Source organism: Cephus cinctus, unplaced genomic scaffold, assembly GCF_000341935.2.
Source record: "Cephus cinctus unplaced genomic scaffold, Ccin1 Ccin1_scaffold0025, whole genome shotgun sequence".
In the NCBI taxonomy this organism is placed as follows: Eukaryota; Metazoa; Arthropoda; class Insecta; order Hymenoptera; family Cephidae; genus Cephus; species Cephus cinctus.
Window position 1 is genome coordinate 428,285 of NW_014332773.1, and position 23,532 is coordinate 451,816.

At 38.3% G+C, this 23,532-nt stretch overlaps 2 protein-coding genes across 6 annotated transcripts in view; one reads left to right on the forward strand and one right to left on the reverse strand.

Annotated features, from left to right (window-relative positions):
• Positions 1-8,828, forward strand: part of LOC107267001 (dopamine D2-like receptor) — a 142,813-nt gene extending 133,985 nt beyond the window's left edge. The window contains exons 4-8 of one of the 3 annotated variants that reach the window (XM_015738160.2): positions 3,447-3,699; positions 4,828-4,928; positions 6,484-6,678; positions 7,689-8,158; positions 8,591-8,828. In XM_015738160.2, the coding sequence (XP_015593646.1) occupies positions 3,447-3,699; positions 4,828-4,928; positions 6,484-6,678; positions 7,689-8,158; positions 8,591-8,799 (1,228 nt within the window). In that variant the 3' untranslated portion in view covers positions 8,800-8,828. The remainder of the gene's footprint in view (positions 1-3,446; positions 3,700-4,827; positions 4,929-6,483; positions 6,679-7,688; positions 8,159-8,590) is intronic. The other 2 variants (XM_025084261.1, XM_015738170.2) reach the window with 2 other exon arrangements.
• A 1,600-nt stretch (positions 8,829-10,428) lies between these two features.
• LOC107266791 lies at positions 10,429-20,737 on the reverse strand. Of its 3 annotated transcripts, XM_025084278.1 has the most exons (9): positions 20,534-20,737; positions 20,263-20,476; positions 19,932-20,185; positions 19,581-19,747; positions 19,343-19,512; positions 18,740-19,264; positions 17,363-17,449; positions 17,103-17,272; positions 10,429-10,669 (listed from the first exon to the last, which is right to left on the reverse strand). In XM_025084278.1, the coding sequence occupies exons 1-9, from the start codon at positions 20,561-20,563 to the stop codon at positions 10,454-10,456; spliced, it is 1,833 nt and encodes a 610-aa protein (XP_024940046.1). In that variant the 5' UTR covers positions 20,564-20,737; the 3' UTR covers positions 10,429-10,453. The 3 variants fall into 3 exon arrangements, with proteins under 3 accessions (XP_024940046.1, XP_024940038.1, XP_015593145.1); XM_025084270.1 differs by having other exon boundaries at positions 18,740-19,512; XM_015737659.2 differs by lacking the exon at positions 10,429-10,669 and adding an exon at positions 13,585-13,952 and having other exon boundaries at positions 18,740-19,512.
• Between the last annotated feature and the right edge of the window lie 2,795 nt (positions 20,738-23,532).

Consider the following 23,532-nt stretch of genomic DNA (forward strand, 5'->3'; position numbering starts at 1 on the left):
CCCCTCCCACCGATAAAAGAAACCTCGAGAACATTGTCTTTCAGTATTGTTCGGTCAGTCGAAATTTGATCAGACTTCGGACCCTCTGTATGGGGCGCCACTTAATCTTCTTTTTCAGGTAAGTTACGAGTATTTTCCTTATTCTCCTCATTCACGAACGAAATATCTGTAAATGAGAGTCAGTCTGTTGGAAATTTGTGCGGACGTAAGAGTTATGTCACCTTTAACTAGGACTATCCTACAGCACGTGTAGGGCTGGTAGTCTGTGAGGTTAGGCTATGTACAGTGAAATAATTTTATAAAGCTTGCTAAGTGTCCCCGCGGAAAAAATACATTTTAAAATATAGGTAATTATATTTTTTTTTTCGAATCAAGCCTACAAAAATATTTTAAAAAACATGTGTACATTTTTATAGCATATGTCATAGCCTCATAGGCTTTATATTAATATAAATGCACACAATATAAATTTACATAATTTGATATTAAAAGTGTCTTTAAAATTTGATGCATTGCTTGTTTATAATCGTGAAATCTGTTTTTGAACTACAGCTATTTATTGTATAGAAATACTTACATGTACATATATTCCGAAAATACGTTTTCATTGCAGATATCATTTGGTGGATGAATTATATTCATAAACATATTTTAATACAGTCTCGAAGATCATCGGAACTCATTTTTTAAGTGCTAAAATTTCATGATGCCGCTTACGCAATAATCATAGTCAGATTTGCTTCGTTAGCTGAAATCCTGTAATCGATCAATTTAAAACATCTGCGAGAAACAAAATGTAAATTATTGATAAGTAACACGTGCATAAAAATATAATTTCATCAGAATATAATTAAAATATATAATGTTATATTTAAAATTGTATGTTACACTTATAATGAAACGACAAAAAGGTGCACAATTTGAACATATATCAAATGTCATTTTTAGATAATGTTTTCAAGTACATTTTGTAATGCATATTTTCCGTGGGGATGTACGATATACAGAGAAAAGGATATAGTAATATTTATTAGACTGTCGAGTATCAATGGTCAAAATGTGGGACAGGTAGGCCTTTATAGTACAGAAGCTAAAACGAAAAGTAGCAATTACTGAACTACTCGTAATGTATGCAGTTTAATATCGCGCTCTACGAATGCTTTCCTCTTAAAAAAAGACCTATATGACCGTCGCTTGTCACAACTCTAGCACATAGGGATATTCTGAAAAAAAATTAGGACTCTATTCGAAATTTCCACTCCAGTGTTAAGAACATTGTAGTTTTTTGTAGAAAAAGAGTCAGGAGTGTAGAGGCCAGCCAGCCAATACTCTCCGAAATAAATCAACTTCAACCTAATCGCTTTTATCAATTGACCATCCACCACCTGTCCTTCCGCCACCCCTTTGATCTATACGAGATAGGTGCTCTGCTTACCTCTTCTTCCGCCACACCTTCATCCCATCCGGCCTGGGTGCTCCACTTATCTTCTCTATCAACACGGCTGCCGATCCCAACAGAACCCTTCCATACTTCCAGCGACCGACCCTCCGACCACCCAACCACGATTTTTTCATAAACGAACCGTCATATACAAAATTTTTATTTGACAATGGCGACTTATATTTTTATGAGAAATTAACTCCTTCATAGTTGCACTACGTATTTGACTGATTGTAAATCTTTATATCCAATCACTCTTTTAATTCAATGAAATATAACTTAAAGAAGTTGACCTTACGATACTATGCCCTTCCTGTGTTTTTAAGTGAAAATCTTATATTTGGGGCATCTTACCAATACACGTCTCATACGAGTATGATTTCAAAATTTCTGAGCTAAGTATAAAAATAGGTAAACCAGTTTTACCAAGGAGAAAGGACTATGCTGCGTGTATTCAAATTCAGATGCTGTAAATATTTCCACCATTTACATAATATCTGATTTGACACGTGTTAATTTCTAATAAAACTATCTCTATACTTTCAGAAATGGAATATTCATTTTCTCCTAAATAAGAAAAATCATCGTCTATAATTAATTTGTCAACCGGCGTCACTATTTTTATCTCGTTTGCGTAAGTCTTTATTAATATTCTATTGGCTGAAAGCTTTGTGGAGATAAGATTTAATCCTCTCCAATACTTAATGTTAATGGTGTTTATAAATCTCTTTCGACAATTAATTAATCTTACCATGTTGACTCGCTCGTAATTAATCGTTTATAATGATTTTGTAACATCCAGCTGTGTTAGATTGGTCCTATCTAATCAAATTATATACAGTTTAAGATAACATACTATGTTCTATTATTTTTGTGAAACAAAATCTCGCTCTCAGCTTTCTTCATTTTTATAAATATTCTGAACATTCATTCTTTTACATTAAATATATCCTAAAATGTAGGTTGAGTGCGCTCCATTCCTTTATGATTCGAGGGAACAAATTCTGCGCTTCGTGTGACCTTACCTAAGTACATGTAATCTATGTAAAATATTAATATTTAACAAAAGGAATGATGGAAAATTTGTTTAACAGAAAATTATTTTATTATGTATTTTAAAGGAATTTTTTCTAAAGAACTTGCAACGACTAAGCTATTTAATGAAAAAATATATACAATTTTGCTTATTGCAAATTTTTGCATCCAAATTTATACAATTTTCAATGGTAAAACATGATTTACAATAATTCATCTACCGCTACTTGATTTTGACTCTTGGCATTTACTAGATTTAAGGTGGTTGTAGGAAATCACACGTTTAAACAGACAGTAAATAAGCATTTCAAGATTTTTGCTTCAAAAATAGAAGAATAGAAATATGAGATAACCATCATTCCAGGCAAAAATCATTACATTCCCCGTAGTACAATTTTCCATTGTAAATGAGAAAGTTTTCTGCGGCTGTACCATACGAAAATAAAGATATTGAATTTCAAAGTTATTCATTTTTATAAGTTGAGTATATCTATGTAGTTGTAGTTTCCACATTTAGATTACTTATATCTCAAAAACTATCACAAACAAAGATTTATAAAAAATTTACAATCTTGAATTCGGTGTTATCACCGTACCCCTTTAACCTATTAAATCGCCGAAATGTCGTATAAGGAATTTTTTGAATCCGATAGTGCCATCTCGGCGATAAATTCCAACATTTCTACCGCCATATAGTATTTTCGTTTAAACGCATTTCGTGTGCACATATATCCATAAGGTATACCCACGAGAAAATAATTTAGTAAATCGGGAAAACATTGTCCTGTGATCAAATGCGATAGAGGATCAATGCCTGGTGATCAAAGAGGCGTTCAAGTCCTCCTTTTTTTTCAAATTTCGATAACGAACTCGAGGGGTTCAAGCTACTCCGCCCTCTCGGTTTTACGGGAGTAATCTGTAATGCCCACCAGTCTGGACTGCGCAGCCCATGACCAAATTTGAATTGCAGATACATAGCGGTGACCCAGCCGATAAAGTACGCCAAGCACAAGAACAATAGAAGAGTGTGGTTGACGATACTGTTGGTCTGGGTGATATCGGCAGCGATCGGAAGTCCGCTTGTCCTCGGACTGAACAACACCCCCGACCGGATACCGGACCTCTGTCTATTTTACAATGCAGACTTTATCATCTACTCGAGTCTATCAAGTTTTTATATACCCTGCATCATCATGGTGTTCCTCTACTATAATATATTCAAGGTAAATATTTCATTGCTTCTTTTTTCTGTGGGCTCAGGACTTTGCCTACGATGCTGTTTTACATATATGTCGGTTTTATCTGTGACCGGGCAGCCTAAAGCAACATTCATATATGTAACATAACAGTTAAAAAAACCTTGGGGTTTATAGGATTAGAATTGTAACGTATCTTATTTTAATGTAGTCAGTATCAAACACTTTCGCAGCTCTTAGTGCCTATAGCATTGAATTTTTTTTTCGAAATTCCGTGCGAGCTTTGCTTTATGGTTTCGGAAGCAACCCTTACGTTGGCAATCTAGTACCCATGGATACCAAAAATATGTACTGGAAACAATTCCTCTGTTTATCTATACTGAGATATACTCGGTTCACAACATCAATGGAACGAGTCACTACCACCGTGTCACTACCAATGCAGCAATAGTGGTTTCTTCGGGAATGGTCGTTACATCGACCAGCACGGATTAATAAGGAATAACTTGATACTACAATTTAATATCTATACACATATACGTATATAGCTCTAAATAGAGTAAATCTCATTTTCAGTTCAAACTTTTATAGAAACGAACCGATTTTCATAATTTTCTTTATTTACGATAACGCGCAAATGTTCAAATATTGATATTAAAAATGTTATAACCGCTATTACACTATACGTCTGACTTTCCGCCTTATACACCGAAATTATTGAATGCACTTTGATCAGTTTTTTTAAAAATATGATTAAGCATCTTTTCGGTCAGCTATTCATCCATATTTCATCGCGCTATGACATTTAGGATCGGAGTAATAAACCGAAATACACGCAGAAAACACGTCATATCCGTTATTACGTAATTACATCAAATTTTTAGGAATATTTTGGGAATACTACGTTACAATTTTTATTAGTTTATGATAATGAACTTCCCGTAGACTGGAAGGACAAAATCTATCCGAGCAAAGGCAGATCGAACGGTTAGACATTTTATATGATTTTCATTACTTTTCATTCACTTAATGAAAACAATGAAATATCATATTTTAGAAATGAAAAGTCCAGGCGCAATTAAAGATTTCCATTTATCGTTTTCCGTCAACAGACTATACAAGGTACAATCGATTGACGTACACGTAAATTTTCAGGCACTCAGAAACAGAGCGAGAAAAGCACGAGCCACGAGAAAACCGAATCTTGGCGATATCAAGCCTGGCAGCATAATCGAGAATATCGCTCATACGCGCAGGTGAGTAGAATAATGTATGGTACGAGTATGGTACATAACCCAGCAAATTTCTAAAGTAGTTTCACCCCGTAGCAGCTAAGCATCAATTCTTTATGACTCAAAGAAGCTTCCTTGTCTATCTATCACAGTACTTCGTTTCTGTCTAATTGTCCAGGTTATCAAGCCACAAATTGTTCCGGAACTCATAAAGTCGTTGCATGAAATCGGCCGTCCAAGTTATCATCCTAGGTTAGGAAGTTCGACATATCGGAACGGACCCGATCTACCCACCCAAGATATCTATACATATAAGATCCATGCTATTCCAATATTCAGTGGATCTCGAAACCAGTTAAACTCACTCCCTCACACTTGGCCCATTTCGCTCTTCATTCCTAGAGCTTTAATATCATATATTAAAGGATGGCGAGGTCATGTTTCTCGGGAACGCCTAGAAAATTATTCATCGGCCATACCGTGAGCTATGTAGCTAGGTATGTGTCCATTTGTTTGGCCTCGATATGGTGACCTTGGAAATCCAGTAGTGCAAATATTATTCACCTCAGTAAATACTGCAAGTTGATGATTATAATCACCAGGATACTAGGGTGCTTCTGTCTCTTTAGACCTCATGTATCTATGGTCTTGCTCTAGTTCTTTCTCTCTATCTCGATTTATTCTCTTCTCTTTTTCTCGCTATTTTCCCTCGTCGCCACATATGTTTCCATCGCTGCTTCTACTTCTCATTGCCTACGGACTCCATCTGTGTTTTACATGAAATGTACTCGATACCCTATCTGGCAATATTAACCGGCATTGGCCATGCCGATAAATACGAATTAGTATTACCACACTGAAAACGTTTAGTCGAGAGGCCATCTTCCCCCTGGACCTATTGGCATAAATTACGGTCTTACCTTGCATTAACCCTGGATAAATCGACCTTATATTTATCGTCGTGGCGTCGAACGCAAACGCTGGGCTGGTCGAATGAACGATACGTCTTGTACGAAAGGTTAAAGCCGTTATCGTTGCATGTTTTACGACTTTGTAAATTTTAGTATCTTTTGAGAAACCCATAGGACCGAGAACATCGGTACGTACAAAGGGATCAGAAAGTGTTGTGGGATAAAAAAAGGATTAATCCTGCTCCTTTAAAAGTGTCACGTTGGTGGTCGACGCCTCATTTATTAAAATTATAAAGCGAGTCCTTTGGATAGGTATACTTGATATATCGCACCCTCGACAAAAAATGAGATGGATCTAAATTTATCGTCGTTAAAGAGTTAATTATTTTTCTTTTAATGGCACCTCATTAATTAACGTATCTTTTCATTCGCTGACTACTCGCACTTGCGGCACAGTATAATCATTACTTATTGTTTCATTGTTTAAAATTCTACTAGTGAAAATTCTCAAGAAACACACTCCTGATACTTTGAGTTTGGTTAATTTATTAGAGAGCGACGAATAAAATAAGCGAATGTAATTTATGCATTAAGCGTGTATATATGCGATAGATGCATGAAAAGCATGTTTTGCTAAAAGTAGAAAGCTTCTGACTAAAATCACGTAGTGTGTATTGTGTGGCAAGGTTCGCCGAAACAGCCCTGGGGGCGGCTGCCCTCGTTGCTCCTGGCATTGAGGAACCGACGAACACGGCTTCGGGAAGTAACGAGGACGAGGACGAGACGCCATTAGATCCCGTAGTGGTCATCTCAAATGATAAGAGCACAGAGTTCTTTCTGGCAACTGTCGTCGAGGAAGCAGCGTAAGATTCTATAATGAATTTATCAATTTCTTGGGAAACGACTAAAGTACCTATCCTTTTTTTTACGTAGAATTAACCATTGCATTGAATTTGTAACGAGTTTGTGAGAAGTTTACAGTCAGTTCGAATCTTGAAAATCCCTTGAGAGGATTTAGGAATCTTGACTTGGTCGTCCTGATCGCTCTCGAAAAGATTAACCTGGAATAAATTAATTTCCCTGTGCCCGAATGCAAGTATTTTCTTAAAGTTCCAAGTGAATAAAGATGAACCAGTTGCCTACCTCACGTCAGAACGAAGTTTTGCCTTAATTGACTGGCTTCGTTAATTAAGAAGATATTATTTCCGGTTCACGGACGCGAAAGTTTGAACTTCCTTAGCAGTAAGTAAATGTCACTGGTCGCGCTGTTCAGGATAATTGCACTTTGTTCTATGGAATAGTGCTTCCGCGGAACAGCCTTTTCCCCACCTACATTTAATCTTGTACCTGTTCGTTTTACAAAGCACTTTGTGGCACAGTGAAAATCAACTGAAAATTCAATGACGAACGTCAGACTTGACTCTTCGAATTTTCTGATAATGAGTCAAAAGAGCACCCTGGGTATTAGTAGTCAATTGGAAAGTACCTTAATGGAGAAGCTTTGATTAGTCGGATAGCATTCAAATGAAGAAACAATGGCAATCATTGTATCTTTTCGATTGACTGATTTAAAGAATCCCAATGGTATAACGCCCTTTGGTCTTGAAACAATGGAGTACAAATCTACAGTTGAAATGAATTTTGATATACAATAGGCACGTGGAACAATAAGAAACAAACAGATAAATAAATAAACCAGTGAACAGAGAGACATAAAAACACGTTCCACGATATCTAAACGTTTATTAAAATCCGATGACTTCTCGCAATCTCAACGTGCGAGGCACTTGGAGTTCATAAAAATAAAGATTCAACTATTGACATAGTAAGTCTTTTTAGGTAGTAGAGGATGTGTCTGATATGGAAACTGCAGTTGTCGTTTCAGTGCGGTTGCCCAGGCCCAACTCAGCGGACGCCCAAATACGAGAAAGGATTCAGGTTATGATGGAGCAGCAAGTAGTACAATACTTCACGAGGCACTCGAGACAAATTCGAGTCCTAGTCCAAATCCGAAGGTAGCTTCAGCACCGTCATCTTCAACCTCATCATCACCACCACCAAAAGGAGCCGGAGGTTCGACTTCGCATGCGAAGAAAAATGGGAATAGCAGCAACAAGCAGGAACTCAAAAGGCTCAAAAGCGCTGGATCTCTTCTACCACTTCAGCTGGGAAGGACGCCCAGCGTCCTTGCCGGTAGCGCTACCTGCAAGAAGGACAGGAAGAATGCCAGCGCAGGCTCCAGGTTCACGATATATAAAGCTAATAAGGCTAGCAAGAAAAAGCGGGAGAAAAGCTCTGCAAAAAAGGAAAGAAAGGCCACGAAGACATTAGCCATTGTACTCGGTGAGTGTTGCCTTTCATCTTGTTCATCTTATACATATGTTCCTACATACGTGAATTCAGAACATGCTCCTCGAGAAGCTGTATTTCACATTTGATAGTAATCATAAGAGTTTTATTTGTTAGTGTAAATTTGAGTATGTAGTCAAGACGTTACTTGCAAGGACAACTAATCCTGTCATTTCATTTTGTAACTTTTGTGGTAGTCTACTACTCAGATAGAACTTACACTTTCATAAGAGGCATTGTATTGATCATAAAAAAGTACAAGACGATATTTCTTGACGAAATTTAAGTTATCGCGTGACGAAGGTTAATTTAATCAGGGATTCTCAAACGATGGATCGATTGAAGGGGAAGCAATACCATAGTTGCCGCACGAAATACATATTAACGAGACTCTGACTCATGTTTCTTTTGTTACTTAAACAACAGGTGTTTTCCTGATTTGCTGGGTGCCCTTCTTCACGTGCAACGTGATGGACGCCCTTTGCGCCAAGTTGACCATGGATTGCCAACCGGGCGTGACAGCTTTCATCGTGACCTCATGGCTGGGTTACATGAACAGTTTCGTCAATCCTGTCATCTACACCGTGTTCAACCCCGAATTCAGGAAGGCCTTCCGAAAGCTTATTAGCGTGTAGGGAAGGTTCACTTTGATACACTGGGGAATTTTTAGCTCACTCTATTTATAAAATCGTACTTAATTAACTAAGAATGATAATGGGCCATATGGCGTAAACGCCGGTATCTTTTTCAAGGGAGGTCGAGGTCACGACCCGCATTAAAATATTATTACATATTTTTGCGCCTTAGTACGTCCAAAATCGATGATCTCGTCCGACTCTGATATCGCATTCCATTGAATGACCTAACTAACTTTTATAATTGTCACTATAATAGTGAGCGTGACAAAAACTGGTGAGGTTGCGCGGCCGACCAGCCAGCCTGACTCGTTGCACTGGCGAATCGAGGCCAAGTTGAGTAGTCGAGTAGTCAAGTAGTTGTGTTAGTCGAGATAACGGAAGGTGATCTTTCGAAACGGAAATCGTTTTCCGAGCTTTTCATTTCAAATGTTTTTTTTTTCCACGGGCTTTGCTCTGTATCGATGCGAATATCAAACTCGTCTTCCCGCGCAGCGGGTTAAGCTGCATAAGCACACCATTTCATTAATTCACTGGGCGACCATTCACTACTGCTTGGTAGTAATTAAATCGGTATTAGTCATTAGGGGAAGCAAATCCCCAGGGGAGCCCCTGGCACATATTATTATTACGATGACGAAGATTACGAAGCTACAATCAAATTTACGACTTGCTATGAAATGGATGCCAATCTATCTAGATGCGTCGTTAGATCGAATCGATTAATTTATTCTTCGTTTATTTCTTCATTTTTCATTGTCGAATTTGAGTTGACGATTATCGCGCACGGACAAAATAAAACCAAAGAATAAAGTAGCGTTAGGCCACACACATCAGTCAGTCCAGTGTTAAAGGTACTTTAGTGAAAAGCAGGCAAAAATTTAAAGTTGTTAGAAAATATTTATTATATGAATATATTATATATTTAAAAAATATATATTATATATATATTACCATAAATATTATATACCGTGGCAGTATTACAGTAGGACCTAAGATATAGCAATATTTTTTCGCTCAAAAATGCTGTTTAAGATGAAACATTCTACTCACCTGTCGTATATAAGTCGATATATTTATATACTGCTCCTTCTTTAAGATATACGATATACATATATCCTTTTACAGCCTCTGCGCCCTTTTCCATCCTTTGGATACCATATCCCTACTTCTCGATCCCGTATCCCTTCCTAATAACGTGAAACGATGACGTACGTACAATGCACCAACTTTTGATATAGTCGGCCATGGAAAACGAGGGGTGATCCCAATTCGAATTTTCATAATAGCTACTAGAACATTTCGCTACGCGTTTTCTATCGCCGTCTGTGCAATTTCCCGCGACCGAATTTCCAAACATATCAATAAATTTTGAAGTAATAGAAATGTCATTGTCCATCGTATTTCCATGGAGCGCAAATAGATACGCACTTACGCAAGCACGCAATCAACACGCTCGACAAACAGGTCGCAGAGCGACAAGACAGAAACTCGCGTGTTATTGCAGCCTGCTAAATACTGAAAAAAAAGAAAAATCGCAAGACGACAAAAATCTTCCACACTTTTATTGAATAGAGTGTAACCAATCGAAAGCTATCGCAATAATTTACAATCAAAGCTTTTTACTCTATGGTTTTTAACTGTTATAAGAGATCTAGTTGTAAACTGATTGTATATTTTGTACATAATTGAAAAATCGGGGAGCCGCGTTGGTGCCACACATCCTTCTTGGGATCAAATCATGATCCGCCATGATCGCAACCATTTTCATATGCGCATGCGTAGAGCCAAGAATCCATTTCGGAGTTGAAAATCTATCATTGGTTCGGGTCCATACTGCTTCCATTCCTTTGTTCTTTGGATTTGTTGGCTGAAATGTAACGGCAATTTAGCTTAAGAATTCTACAAGCAGAACTTTAAGATCAATATTGAGTTTAACAGGAGCGCGTAAGCACAGCTTTAGATCTGAACAGACTTATGATACATAACTGATTAACTAAGATTCGTGTATATATTTATATGTAAACACGAATCTTAACCTGGAGATTGTACTGAAATCATTAGTAAGAGTCTCCAGACCGAAAATGCGCCGAATGTTTCTGCCATGAAAGTAGGACCATAAAGTTCAAAATGAGGGTTGACAACACCATTTCGAACCTAAAATTCTTAGTTTTGGACGTAACTGACAATTGCGGTTTAAACTGGCATTGACAACTAAAATTTTCCTATCCCGCATCAGTGCTAAAGTTTCGAATCGGGTTCTCATCTAACTGGGCACCATATTTCCACATACGCGACTTCCCGTGTATATTTCAAACTTATTGCCATATCTTTAGATAGAAAAATCGAGGATGACTTCTAACCTATACGAGAGCTTTCCTTGATCGTTAATGGGTCCCATGAATCCTTTGGGAGAATGGACGATATACGCTTCGCACTTTATGCAAGTGGATGTACTTTTTAAGAGGAAGAACAAGACAAAGGGAAAATGAGAGAAAGGGGGAAAAGAGAGAGTCAGTGAGTATATGTGTAGCGAAGAAAGAGAGGGAGAAATATAATAATTATAATTTACCCGGCGAAGTCTTCACGCTTTGCTTTCGGTGTTGTTAGATGCTCGAGAGTCAGTTAGACAAAGCGTAAGTAACACGTACACAAATGGGAGTTTACAAAGAAAGAGGTTAGAGATGCAAAGCTCTGAAATCTTAAAGGTTAGACCACACTTAAATATTTCCCAGGAGGAAATCTCGCTGATTCTTCTGTACGCTTCCTAGTAAGGAAATATAAAACGACTCTTAAGGAAAAGCTTTCTGCGTCATAGGAGTGAAACCAGACGAATTTGAACTTGCATCTGCAAATTGACGAGATATATTGGTGATAGAATAGCAAAGTGTCGTGTCAAGAAGTCAAGCGAGCATCATAAAATTCGTAAAACGCATGATATAAATAAACGAGATATAGCGATTAGCAATCGCGTTTTCGTCAAGATGAGTTTCATTTTGAGGGGACTTATTTACGTTTCGGTTCGTAAGAATATGGCCCCTCAATATGGAACCGATGCTACCGCGTGACGACACAACATACGTAAAGTCAGTCAATGAGAATAGATAGGATTCAGTGACGTCACTGTCCAAATACGCAGAACCGTTTGTGGCTATACCTCGTATATTTCTATCATGGTACGACGAGCGTAGCAAAAAAGTGCTTCTGAGCAAAAGTAAAAATAAAGAAAATGTAAAGCCTAGTCTTCTGCTCGTAGTGACATTTCGAGGATAGTAAAAAAATTTTCTTACAATCTTGCGTAAAATCGCTGTATTTTTCTAACCTGACACGTTCCCTTATGTACATACTAAAATGAAATCTACACGGATATAATAATATTACACGCACAGACGAATACGAATGCGGAATACATACATCTACACGGATACATAATTATATAAATATCTGAATATATTAGAAGTAAGTGGCACGAAAGTCAAGCGAATGTAAGACAAGATGAAGAATTTCTGTAAGTTCCTAACTGAGCCCGGAATTTCGGAAATTTTTCGTATGCATGAAATTGAGAGCATGGTAATGCGTGCGTACGTGTGTATTATATGCGAATGGATGTGTGTCTGACTAGTCTTAATAATAATAACAGTAATAATGGTAATAGTAGTAATAATAATAACAACAATAACAACAATATTAATAACAATAACAATAATAATAAAGCGAATATGAAAGAACGTCCGAACGCAAGAAAACCTGAAATATGATATTGTATGTGGTAAATGGAAAAAGGGTGCGCGCTAATTTTTCCTATGAATTTCTTAAATATTACCAATGGTCTATACAGGGCATAGGTTTAAGTCGTGATCTTAATTTGCTAAGCGAACAAGGGCGTACGATACAAAGTGAACTAAAAAAAAAAAAACCTAAAAGCTGAGCGCAGTGAAGGCAATACCAAAAACAAGCAAACCAAGTGACACACATACACCCAATCATACACACGGAACAAGTACGGACGGAAGTAAATAAGTATAATAGACACCTACACTGACACTTGTTAAAATTAATAAATTATAGTATTAATTATACTGTCTTTCATTTAATCAATGAAATCCTCACCTCGCGCATTGATAAAGACTGCAAGGCGGCACTGTTGGTAAGCAATTTTATCTGGTAAGTACACACTGTGTATAAGATGTTGAAGAATCTTCATCAGTCTCCAGAACTGCTCACATGGTTCACGTCAAACTCTATTTGATGCAACGTATTTCTACGACTCTTATTCCAAGAGTATACGCAGCCTCATTCTGCAGATACTCCGCGTGTTTCTAGAATTAATTACAACCGTTATAAAAGGACGAAATTTTAATAGTGTAGTAAAGCCAACATTGGTACGCCGCGGGACTACCCCTTATATACACAGAGTGCAGTAAGCCGGCATTTTCTGTCCCTGGAAGTCGTGTATACTTAACTTCAAAAACAGAAAAGGGGATGGCAGTATTCCAGAGAGTGTGTCGCGGAGGGTTTCTGACTGAGGTCTCGAGTGTCCGGCGGATCGGGAGAAAAATGTTGTTCTTTTGTACTCGGGCGATAACCGAACTATCGAATAATCGCGGGTCGCGATATAGTTTAATGTACATAATAGTGAACCTCCCCAATTAAAAAAATTGTTGCAGATCATTGTCTCCATGATTCTGGTGTATGAACTAGTCAGGGATAAATTTTAAGGATACGTATAATATAATAGATATAATTTTTATTATATCTGGCGCCCATTTCAACCGTGGAATAGGGTGTCATTATTTGTAGATGACAGGTTTCACAAAAAATCTTCGTTACGACATATAATACATATAATAATATAATACATGATGAAATAGACTACATGCTGTGGAACAATCTTATTGCTCCGTTGATATTTAATATCAATATATTATTTATGAGCGAGTTTGATTGATCCTAATATATATTTATAGTAATGACCCTCAATGGCCCGTTTTGATTCCCCGTGATGTCCGATTGCAGAGTTTTCATAAACCACTGAGTATTATTGTGGCGGAAAGTATGCAGATAATTTTGTGATAGTACTCCTTCGTCGGATGCGATTGCCATAGATTTTGATTATCTTCTCATAGTCACCACAGGCTCGTCCCGAAATCAATCTGGAACAGTATGGTGTTTATATAAGTTTATTTGTTCTTCAAAAGATGGCGCACAGGAATTGACTTCTCTTTGCTGCAGTGAACCTCAAAGAGAGTCATTTCCTCCTTGCCAGATGCACGGTATACATCCCACCGATAAAAGATCTGCAGTCGATTGACTCGCATTTTATTAAGAGTTCGTTTTATTAGTTTCATATGTTATAAACTGGCAAATTGCAATCGCATATTGAGTTAAGTAATCAGCGCGGATTACACAAGCAATTCTCTCGCGAGGTAAACTATTTCTACGAGAGACAATGGCGCTGCACCGAGCAGCCCAGAAAACATTTTTTACGAGTGGATTTCTTTTGTTTTGAGCGACATGATGTTGACAAATGAATGGACGGCTGGACGTAAACGGACATGGAAGACGTAGAAGCAGCAATAAGCAGAGTAGCGCTCGTCATATCTAAGAAGCTGCGAACGCGAGTGAAGATTGGATGAAGCCAGGTGACGTACCAACGAATGTTATCATTTGCACACGGGATCGCCGGCGGACGTTACCGAGTCCCTCTTGTTCCTCGCTACACCCCAAGGAACTCCTCCGACTATGCAATGAGTCGCGGGAGTGGCCTGGCACCGTGCATTACAGAATTATAAAGGGTGGAGATGATTTTCGCCCCCAGGAAACACAAAGAATCAAACCCTTGAGAAAATAGGAGCAGCGCCGAGCCAGCCCAGTACCGACCGAGTGACAATTGGGTTATCGACCTGCGCGGTAGTTCTGCGAAATCCGAATTTGCTTATTATTATAGCTCTATTGGCTAGAAAAGCGCTCGTGCGCCTTTCGGGGGAGGGAATCATGGCGGGTGCGATCGATCTAAAATCAGTTCTAGTGTAGCCATCGTAACTGCTATGACGGAAGCAGTTTGACAAAGTGATTATAGCTAGCAGAAATTTAAGTAACGTTTTGTTTATGGCGCTGTAACGGATAGCTGTTTAAGCGGAGGTTAGTACGATCACTGCGATAGTTGCTCAGACTCTATCGAACACCTGATTATGTGTTACTGATTTTGATTTTTCCATACGTAACCAGTCGATGCGCGCGTAAGTCGCGATAAAATATTCGAGGGAGCCTCGTTGTCGTATTCGGAATAAAAAAAATGTATTTCGTTCAAGTAAACTGAGTTAGGTGAATTGCTATATCTTTGAAACAACTATTTTGACTAATTGTCGTAATGTCACAAGCGTTGAGGTAAACAACTTATTTAGTTAAAACTATATTATAAGTGAATTAAATTTCGATTGACGCTACAAAAATTCATTTGTTTTGTGCAAGCTAATATAATTCTTGTATTAATTAGTTTATTTAATACGACGTAATACCTTGCGTGTTGAATAAAACATAAGGTGTTTTTTCACTAAAAAAATATTTATTTGAGCGAAGTAACTTTTTTTCATTCTACTCAAACAATTTCTAGACGTAAGAGATAAATTATTGCTTCGCTACACAAATGCATTCAGTGAAACACTTCCTCTTTTAAATTCAATAATACTCCTATTCCACTGAATAATTCGTTTAACTATCCACGAAGATTGTTCAGTTGTACTCGATAATTATTTATTTGTTTCAATTTAATCTATTTTTTAATTGAATAACATATTTAACGAGTACCGAATAGATTTGTTTGGGCCAAAGCATGCTTTTGTGATTACAACCAAATGTTATTCTCTCTGCATGGAGGGAGTTCCGTTAAAGCGAGCTGTCGAGTGTTAGAGAACGTGCAAGGCCGCAGTTTGTGTTGGGTTAGCGACAGTTTAGTTTTCGCAAATACAGTTGTGTGACGACAGTATTGAATTTAATTGATCGTTTATTGTACTGCGTGCGTTCCTTATTCGGCTAGAACGAATCTACGAGCTTTCTGTTGTTGTCGTCTTTATCATCATTAAGTCGATTTTCTTGTTAATTCATTAAATGGATTATCTCTTTGTGTCCACGTCATGGCAATCGTCAGGGAGGGAAACCGCTTCTCGGGTTATCCGATTTAGCCTCTTTTTGATTACATTCTGCACTATCCAAATTCTCTACTTGTCTCATATCTTTATTAATTTTCTAAATATATTTTATTCATTTGACGTATTTGGATGGTCGTGACGTTTGTCCTTTAGTCCCTTCCTGAGGTCGCACGGAGCCTGTCGCAGATCTGAAGCGAAGTGACCGACCACCCCTCTCTCCTGTCTTAGTCGACTGGGGTATCGCATCCGGGCGGAATTCATCTTGTTTTGTAAAAAGAATTTTGAGAATGATTAGCAAGAATCTTTTGGTAACGTTTTTTTCTTTCAAAGATCGGTATATTTGCAGGGGCGGACATAACTGGTTCCCAAGTACAGTAATCCCGGTCTCCAGTCTTTTAGAATTTAATTTAGAGTTGTTTTAAACTGATTTCGTATATGAGCATTATTTGTAAAGCTAATCCTCGCCTACTCCGAGTGAATATAGCAATGTTCACGTTTCAACGTTTCATGGCGAAGCAACCTTCGAACATTTCTTTAAAATCTTTATAATTGCAAACGCTTTAAATTCCACTCATTCTTATTTCGTTTGCCGTTAACTTCGCGCGTTATAAACTTTCTGAAGATAAAACGCAAATAAATGGTTACTTGATTCCGAGCTTCTTCTTGTTCTCGCTCTTTATATTTCGGTAAATTTACAGAGAATTGAGCATTCATTTCTATTGGAGAAAGCATTTGTCTAGTATTAAACCTAAATGGACACGAACGGTTGCACATTCTCCGTGTTAAGAAGAAAACGATGCCCTAAATCGGCTCATGAATTTGTGACTCATACAACGATAGCTGAAAAACGATATGGGCGCAGGATTGGAAATTAATCAAGGCGCTTTTAGAATATTTTCTCTAGCCACAAACGGGTGACCAATAAATGTTTTCAATAAAGGCACGTTATCGCATATTTTAATTTTTATTATCCGTCATCAAAAAAAGCATGCTCCAAGATAGTCTTTCAAGATAACTTATCTGTTAATGACAGTTGCCATGGCTACTGGACAATGCAAGGTCTACTTTGAATCTATTAAATGACTAAGTTAGGCAAGTCATCGAAAAGATGAAAAATTATGGTTAGTATCAGATACGATCGAAGGGATAATTCACCGTATTAAATGCTGGTGCTGGAGATCTTCGTGGCTCTGTCAGAGCTAAGCCGACTTTTGCAACTCCCAATACCATTGGACGTGTACCAGAAATGCTAGAAGGGTTGGAAAGGCTGCGTTGGTAGTTGCTGTAATCTATCCCGGCGAAACCTCCTAAATTTAGCTGCAACCCTGCAAATGGCAACATTCATTCGTTTAGCAGATCCTTTCGTTTACGATGAGACAGCATGACGAACGTTTGTGGTTCAGTTATTTCGATACCTGAGGAGAATGGTGAGTTCCTTGTTTGTCCGCTCTGGCCAACGTCTGCGAAACTTCCGTCAAACCTAAAGTTTGGAATGCGCCCGGCTGGAAAGAGATCAAGTTGTTAAATTATATTAATCAGGGATATTTTATGAAAACACTGAGTCTTCTATTAGCTATATACAAACCACCGTTATTGGATTGAACACATTTCTAATTATATAATTTCAAAGCAGCAATCTTACAGAAGTAAATAAAGTGGATTAATCAATAGGAGTGAAGTAGATAGTAATAAAATTGGAGAAAATACAATAAATTGGATTAGAGTACATCAAATTAAAGTTTAGTGGAACACTTTGTAGTAAAGCCGCATGGGAAGTATAAATTCAAGTAAAGAAGAAAAGTCGATGAGAGTAGAATAGAACAAAGAACAGCAACGGGTTGCAAAGTTTTGGTAATCTTAATTCTTGGTAGCATACGTTTTTCCTTACGAGCGATTTATTTAAAATTCGGTACTCCGAGGTTTTTGGACTTGCTAATTATTACTCCATGGTCAAAATACAGAAATTCAAAATGGTAGATCCAGCATGGCGAACCGAAATACCAAAAAAAAGCTTGATGCGACAGAAACTCGGTAATCGGAAGTTTTTGGTCCGCCATGTTGGATTCGCTATTTTGAAATTCTGATTTTTGAATTCAAAATCGTAATCAGTAACCCAAAAAACCCCCGAGTACCGAGTTTCATTCGCATCAAGCTATTTTTTGCATTTCGCTCAGTTATATCGGATCCATGATTTTTAATTTCAAGATTTTGATTTCAGATTTGAATTCAGTAAATTTTAAAACCTCTGAGAACTAAATTTTGCTCGAATCGGATGTAAATTACTGGTTTTTTTTATAGAGTTGCCAGGTGGTACTTCTGAGTACCACCGTGCTGCACAGGGTTAAAGAACTTTTCACTTCTAAGATCTTTTCTCATGTTAGAGGCACCGCGATACGTTACGCAATTTCATTTTGAGTTCGGGACTTCAGGTTATTTACGAATAATCAATATTCCTCAGAATGAGGAAACGTCTTTATTGGTCCGTGAAGTCTCTCGAAAGCCTAAGTCTGGCTGATAGGATTTATCAAACTTTTAAGGATCGGCAGGCAAGCAAATATCTGGCCAGAGGAGTTGAACTAATAAGTGCGTACACAATGTTCAATGAAGTATAGAATAATTTTACGTTTCGCTAAATAATTGATAAAAGCAATTTTCATGTAAGTACCTTTACCTATAAATCTGTATAATTATAATATCAAATATCATTAATTTATCCCTTAAACAAACTTTGCTAATGAAACTTTTAATGTAAAACTTGGCCCAAAATTATTTGGCTACTTGTAAAAACGTACCTGAAGGTAATGATACAGATGCAGAATCGCCAGTAGTAAATTCTATCTTTGGCAGTCTCGGTGTACTGTAGTTTATCGTTTGCACAGAGTCGGAAATGGCTGACGCTGCTAGAACCGGAAAATCTGCTTGAGGGAACTTAGTCTGAATTGAGATGGGCAACGAGGAGAGGTAGTTGAAACTCTGGGGAACCTGCTGGATGAGAGGAGTCTTCAAGTCTTGTGGCACGAGATAGTTCACTTTCAGCGGTTGAATTTGATCCTTGTTAGTCTCAGGAAAAGTGAACCTGCTGCTAGTTTCAGGATATTTTATCTGGGTGAAAGCGAACTGGTTCTGATTGTAATTCTGGTTTTGATTTTCATTCTGGTATGGTTGAACATACGTTGTTTCGGGTAGTAATATCGTTCCTTGAGCGTGATTCTTGTTCATTCCAGGAAAAATGAATCTGTCATTACTCTCTGAATGATATTTCGTCCCAATTGACGTAAACTCATTCTGATTTTGGTTTTGCAGACTGTATTTCGTTCCTGAAATTGTAGGATAGTTCCCTTTCAATAGTTCATCTTGATTCTTGCTATACTCCGCGAAAGTGAATCCGTTATTACTTCCAGGATGATACTTGGTCTCAACCAAGACGAACTGGTTCTGGTTCTGGTTCTGGTTCTGATTTTGTGGAACGTATTTGCCTTGATGAAGCACGATTTTCTCGCCTAGAACAGCGTAATTTGGTTCTGGAGGTTTGAGTGATACAGGTGTAGCGGTACTCGTGATAATTCTGAAATCATAAAAAATCATGGATGAATCATAACTCTCCAAAAACCGTTGAGATGTCAAAGAACATACTTCTCGTTGAACGGTACAGTGGAACTTTCGGAAACCGCCCGGGGGATGCTTGAAGAAGTCAGCCTCGTCGAGCCGTCCCCTAATGCTAAAGTTAATCTAGGAGTGGCCGAAGTAGGCGACATGGTAGGAACCATCGGTCTAGATGCCGTAGACGCCGGGTTATACAGCTGAAAGTAATTTCAAGCGTCTACTACTTTCTTTCGATAATTTGGTAAATACTCGACGCTCACTCAGAGCCTTTTTTACCATAGAACGCAGTATTTATATTTTCTTTTCTTTTCTTTCCTTGTCATGCCTTCCGATTCGAGGACCAGCTTGAGTTATCGAGATTCCATTTAACTTTCTACTCACTTCGTTGGCTTTGATGCTTCCGGATCTGCCAGCCGTGACGGCCGAGGTGCTGGCAGCAGATTTGGGCGCAGGAGTATCAGACAGTGGAATGTCAGACATAGTTGAAACTGCTGGGATGGCGGTAGCATGGTTCGCAGGCGCTTCGGCGACAGACGAAATAGCTGGAATTGTTATAGGGTCTGCAGTGGCTAACAATCTGCTGTTTTCAAATGACAAAGCAGCAGGAATAGAGGCGAAATCAAGTCGTTGGTCCCCTGTGAATTGGAAGGAGAGTACCGCTTGACGTTAGAGCAACATAACTCAAATCTCAGTATATACTAAGTTGACTGACCGATCTTTAGATAACTGGAATGCCCGCCGAATGATAGAGGTTGTCGCTGTTCTTCAGGTCGATGTTGTGGTATCTCATAAAAGCCTCGATGACGTCGTGGATATGAATGATACGCATTATAACGAGGCCCGAAGTAGAGATCTCGCTTAAGTGGACCCGACTGTTGACTGGGGCCATAAGCGGTTACAACAGCAATCGCTGCGCTGAGAATTGCCTATAAGAAACGTGACCATTATTCAGTGCTTAAAAGTACAAAAATTGCAGAACTTACCAGTACTGTTAAAATTTGTTTTATTTGCATCTTAGAGCTATCTATAACACTAGATATTTACTGGACTATAATGTATCTGTCGTGTGTCTCGTGGTGACGCATGCTTATATAGGCACCCTGAGTGCAACTATGTTTCTTCCACCTCTTGCAAGAAATCCAGCTAGAGTAATAGCTTCGACGCCTTTCTCTTCTTTTACATAGTTCGCAGTCTGTAGCTACTCTGAAACACATACTGACATATTGAGTGAGTCTACTTTGCGCAGAGTTATCCATATGCATACTGGATACTACTGAATAAAAGAATATGGATCTTGCACCAGATAGACCTTTTCGATTATGATGTTTTCTTCTTCATTGACACAGTCGCTGTTCGTTCAGTCGTTCGCCTTTTTAAGCAATAAACTAGAAAATATTCGCCGAATCCAGGAAGAGGAGGGGAGGTTGGACGTTCTTTGATTCATTTGCAGAAATTCGCTGAAAAGTTTTTTTTTTCAGTTGCCTCGACAATTTTTCATGAACGGAGGTAAATAAGGAAGTTGACAAGTTAAGGAGAAAGATTAGAAGCGAGACAATATAAGAGAAATGGTGGCAGGAAGGAATGAGTGATGGAAGATGGTAATGAAATAAAAAGAATAAGGTAGGGATCAATCTGTTTTAACGTTACGGTAGCCAATATATCCTTCAGCAATGGCGATCGAGAAGCGCGCACAAGAGATTTAATGAAAATGAGGCCAATTGCTGCTCACCGAGTTATAAACCAGGGCGCTGAAGCAATGCGGCAGCATGAATTATAAATTGCAAGCATAATTCAACTCGTTCGCTTGTCGTGAAAATGTCGAGGGGTTTCGAAGACGCAAAGCATCCGGAGAGCGTCGGTGGAATGTCGTATGAACGTCGAAAGAATGTCGAGGCTGATGACGACCATCTAAAAACATATGAGGGTTATGTGACGTGTCCATAATGAAACCATCGCTGGGTCGTATAAGCGTCATTTGAATTGTATCAGTTCAAAAGATTATTCATTCTGGTTAAACCATCGAATTCCAGTTCAACTAAGCCTGTAGAAGTTGAGCTGTACCCGTGAGTAGGGTAGATACCTATATGTATTTACCGGTTTAAAATAGGGTTTGCAGGGACGTAACCCAACTCTCCCTTTAAATATCAAAATACATGCAAATTTTCACGTTGGCGCAATTCCCATAGCTAAATTGAGAAGCTGATTTAGCGAGAGTTAATTGAATTTCGGCAGAGTTCTGTACGATCCTTCTCTATATGTTAAAAAAATGTTTTTAATTAAACATGTAAACAATGAGCCAGTAAAAGCTCCGAATATCACGGTAAAATGAATACTATTTGTTTGCATATGGCGCATTTACATACAACGACATCTTATCGGAAAACTCATCCACTACGATGAAACGATGTGTACTTGAAGTAGCAGCATTTACCGAGGGAATAAAATGCGTTACGATCGATTCGCGGAGGAGTGGGAATGACGCGATTGCAACGTACACTGTCACGATCATTTCCATATTCCGTTCTTAAGTTCCCGACCTTCAGCAAACGTCGAAGCTTTACGAGTCGCGAATCAACCCGTAAAATGGTAGGCGAACACGGCTTGAAAGAAAACACGACGTGAAACCATCGCGAGACGAATCTATCGCGTCGCAGAGACGAGCTTTCGCCGGCAGCGTTCGTGAGAACAAATCAAGAGGCATAAATAACGTTATATGTATAAGGAAATTTTGAGAAGTAACGTTTGTTGAGAAGCTTTTGTTGGCCTCTGCGAAAAATAGTTTTCACGAGGGTGGTAAAACGCGTCGAATAAACTTACGACGAAAGCGTCTTGGGCATCCCTTGACTTGTTTCGACGTTGGATTTAAATTAGATTTGAATTTTATGTGCTCCTTTGTTTTCTGGGTTAGCTGAAGTAATATGCTTCCACAGAAGGCTGCCCTGAAGCTTTAGAACGATGGCGAAACGCGCTGCACAAACATTCGCGAATAATCGCGGACGTCGCCCATAAAACAGGATCGCAGTAATAGTGAGAGTAAATGGCAACGATTGCACCTGCTTTGGTGTGGGTCGACTAAGAGCTTGCCAGAGGAGTTTAAACCTGAGTTTCTTATGTATACTGGATTTATATGAATCCATTAATTTTAACGCATCGATTCAAGTTCGCATATCCGGAAAGAGCTTAAGAGTAGCTTGTACGTTAATAACGATCGTTCCCTTCGTCGAGAGGTGTAGCAGATAATTTTTTATCACTTGCAAATTAGTCACGATGATAATATCATCACATTGATAGAAGAGTCTCTGACAGTGACACGGAGTTGACGTGGCGCAGAGTGTCCTTTGTTATATTAATCGAATCGATGCAAATAAAATTTTCACGTCAACCCAGAACGCCTGAGTGAACTTAAGGTTCTCTCATGGGAAACGAAATTTCACCAAGTTTCATTGGTCTCAATAGCGGTTTGAACCACTATTTCCGTGAGGTAGTACGCTCACCTCCCAATTGCGTGTTAAGCTATTTTGATATTTCTGTTGACTTTCATTCCCACGTATTTCCACGCCACGGACATTATCAAATATTTATCAAACGCACGAGAACTCCCCTTACGAGCTTGGCTTTAAAGAATGATTCTCAGAAAAACACCATTTCGGCCGGTTTAGTGAAAAAAGTATAATTGAAAAGTGAAGAAAAAATTTAACTTAAAAATTCATTGCCACGTATGATTAACATAATAATTATTTTATTTCATAGATTGTATCAAGTGTGCCGACGCATCACAATTTCGTACAATACAATTCGTATCAACATTCCTCTTCTTTATGAACAACCAAACTGGGCGTTTCCATTTCATTGATATGAAATTACAACATAATCCCAGTCCCCACCGGATACTAAAAACATTTATTTATAGCTCTTAACTGATAAATTTTGAGGACAATTTTCATAATTAAACCTTATCATCCTTTAAACAAAAATTTTGATA

Excerpts from the sequence above, each read along its gene's own strand:
- LOC107266791 (XM_025084270.1), bottom strand. The coding sequence starts at position 20,563 with ATGCAAATAAAACAAATTTTAACAGTACTG. Across the intron at positions 20,477-20,533 it reads AACAAATTTTAACAGTACTG|GCAATTCTCAGCGCAGCGAT; the intron begins GTAAGTTCTGCA and ends CGTTTCTTATAG. Across the intron at positions 20,186-20,262 it reads TTCCAGTTATCTAAAGATCG|GGGACCAACGACTTGATTTC; the intron begins GTCAGTCAACTT and ends TCCAATTCACAG.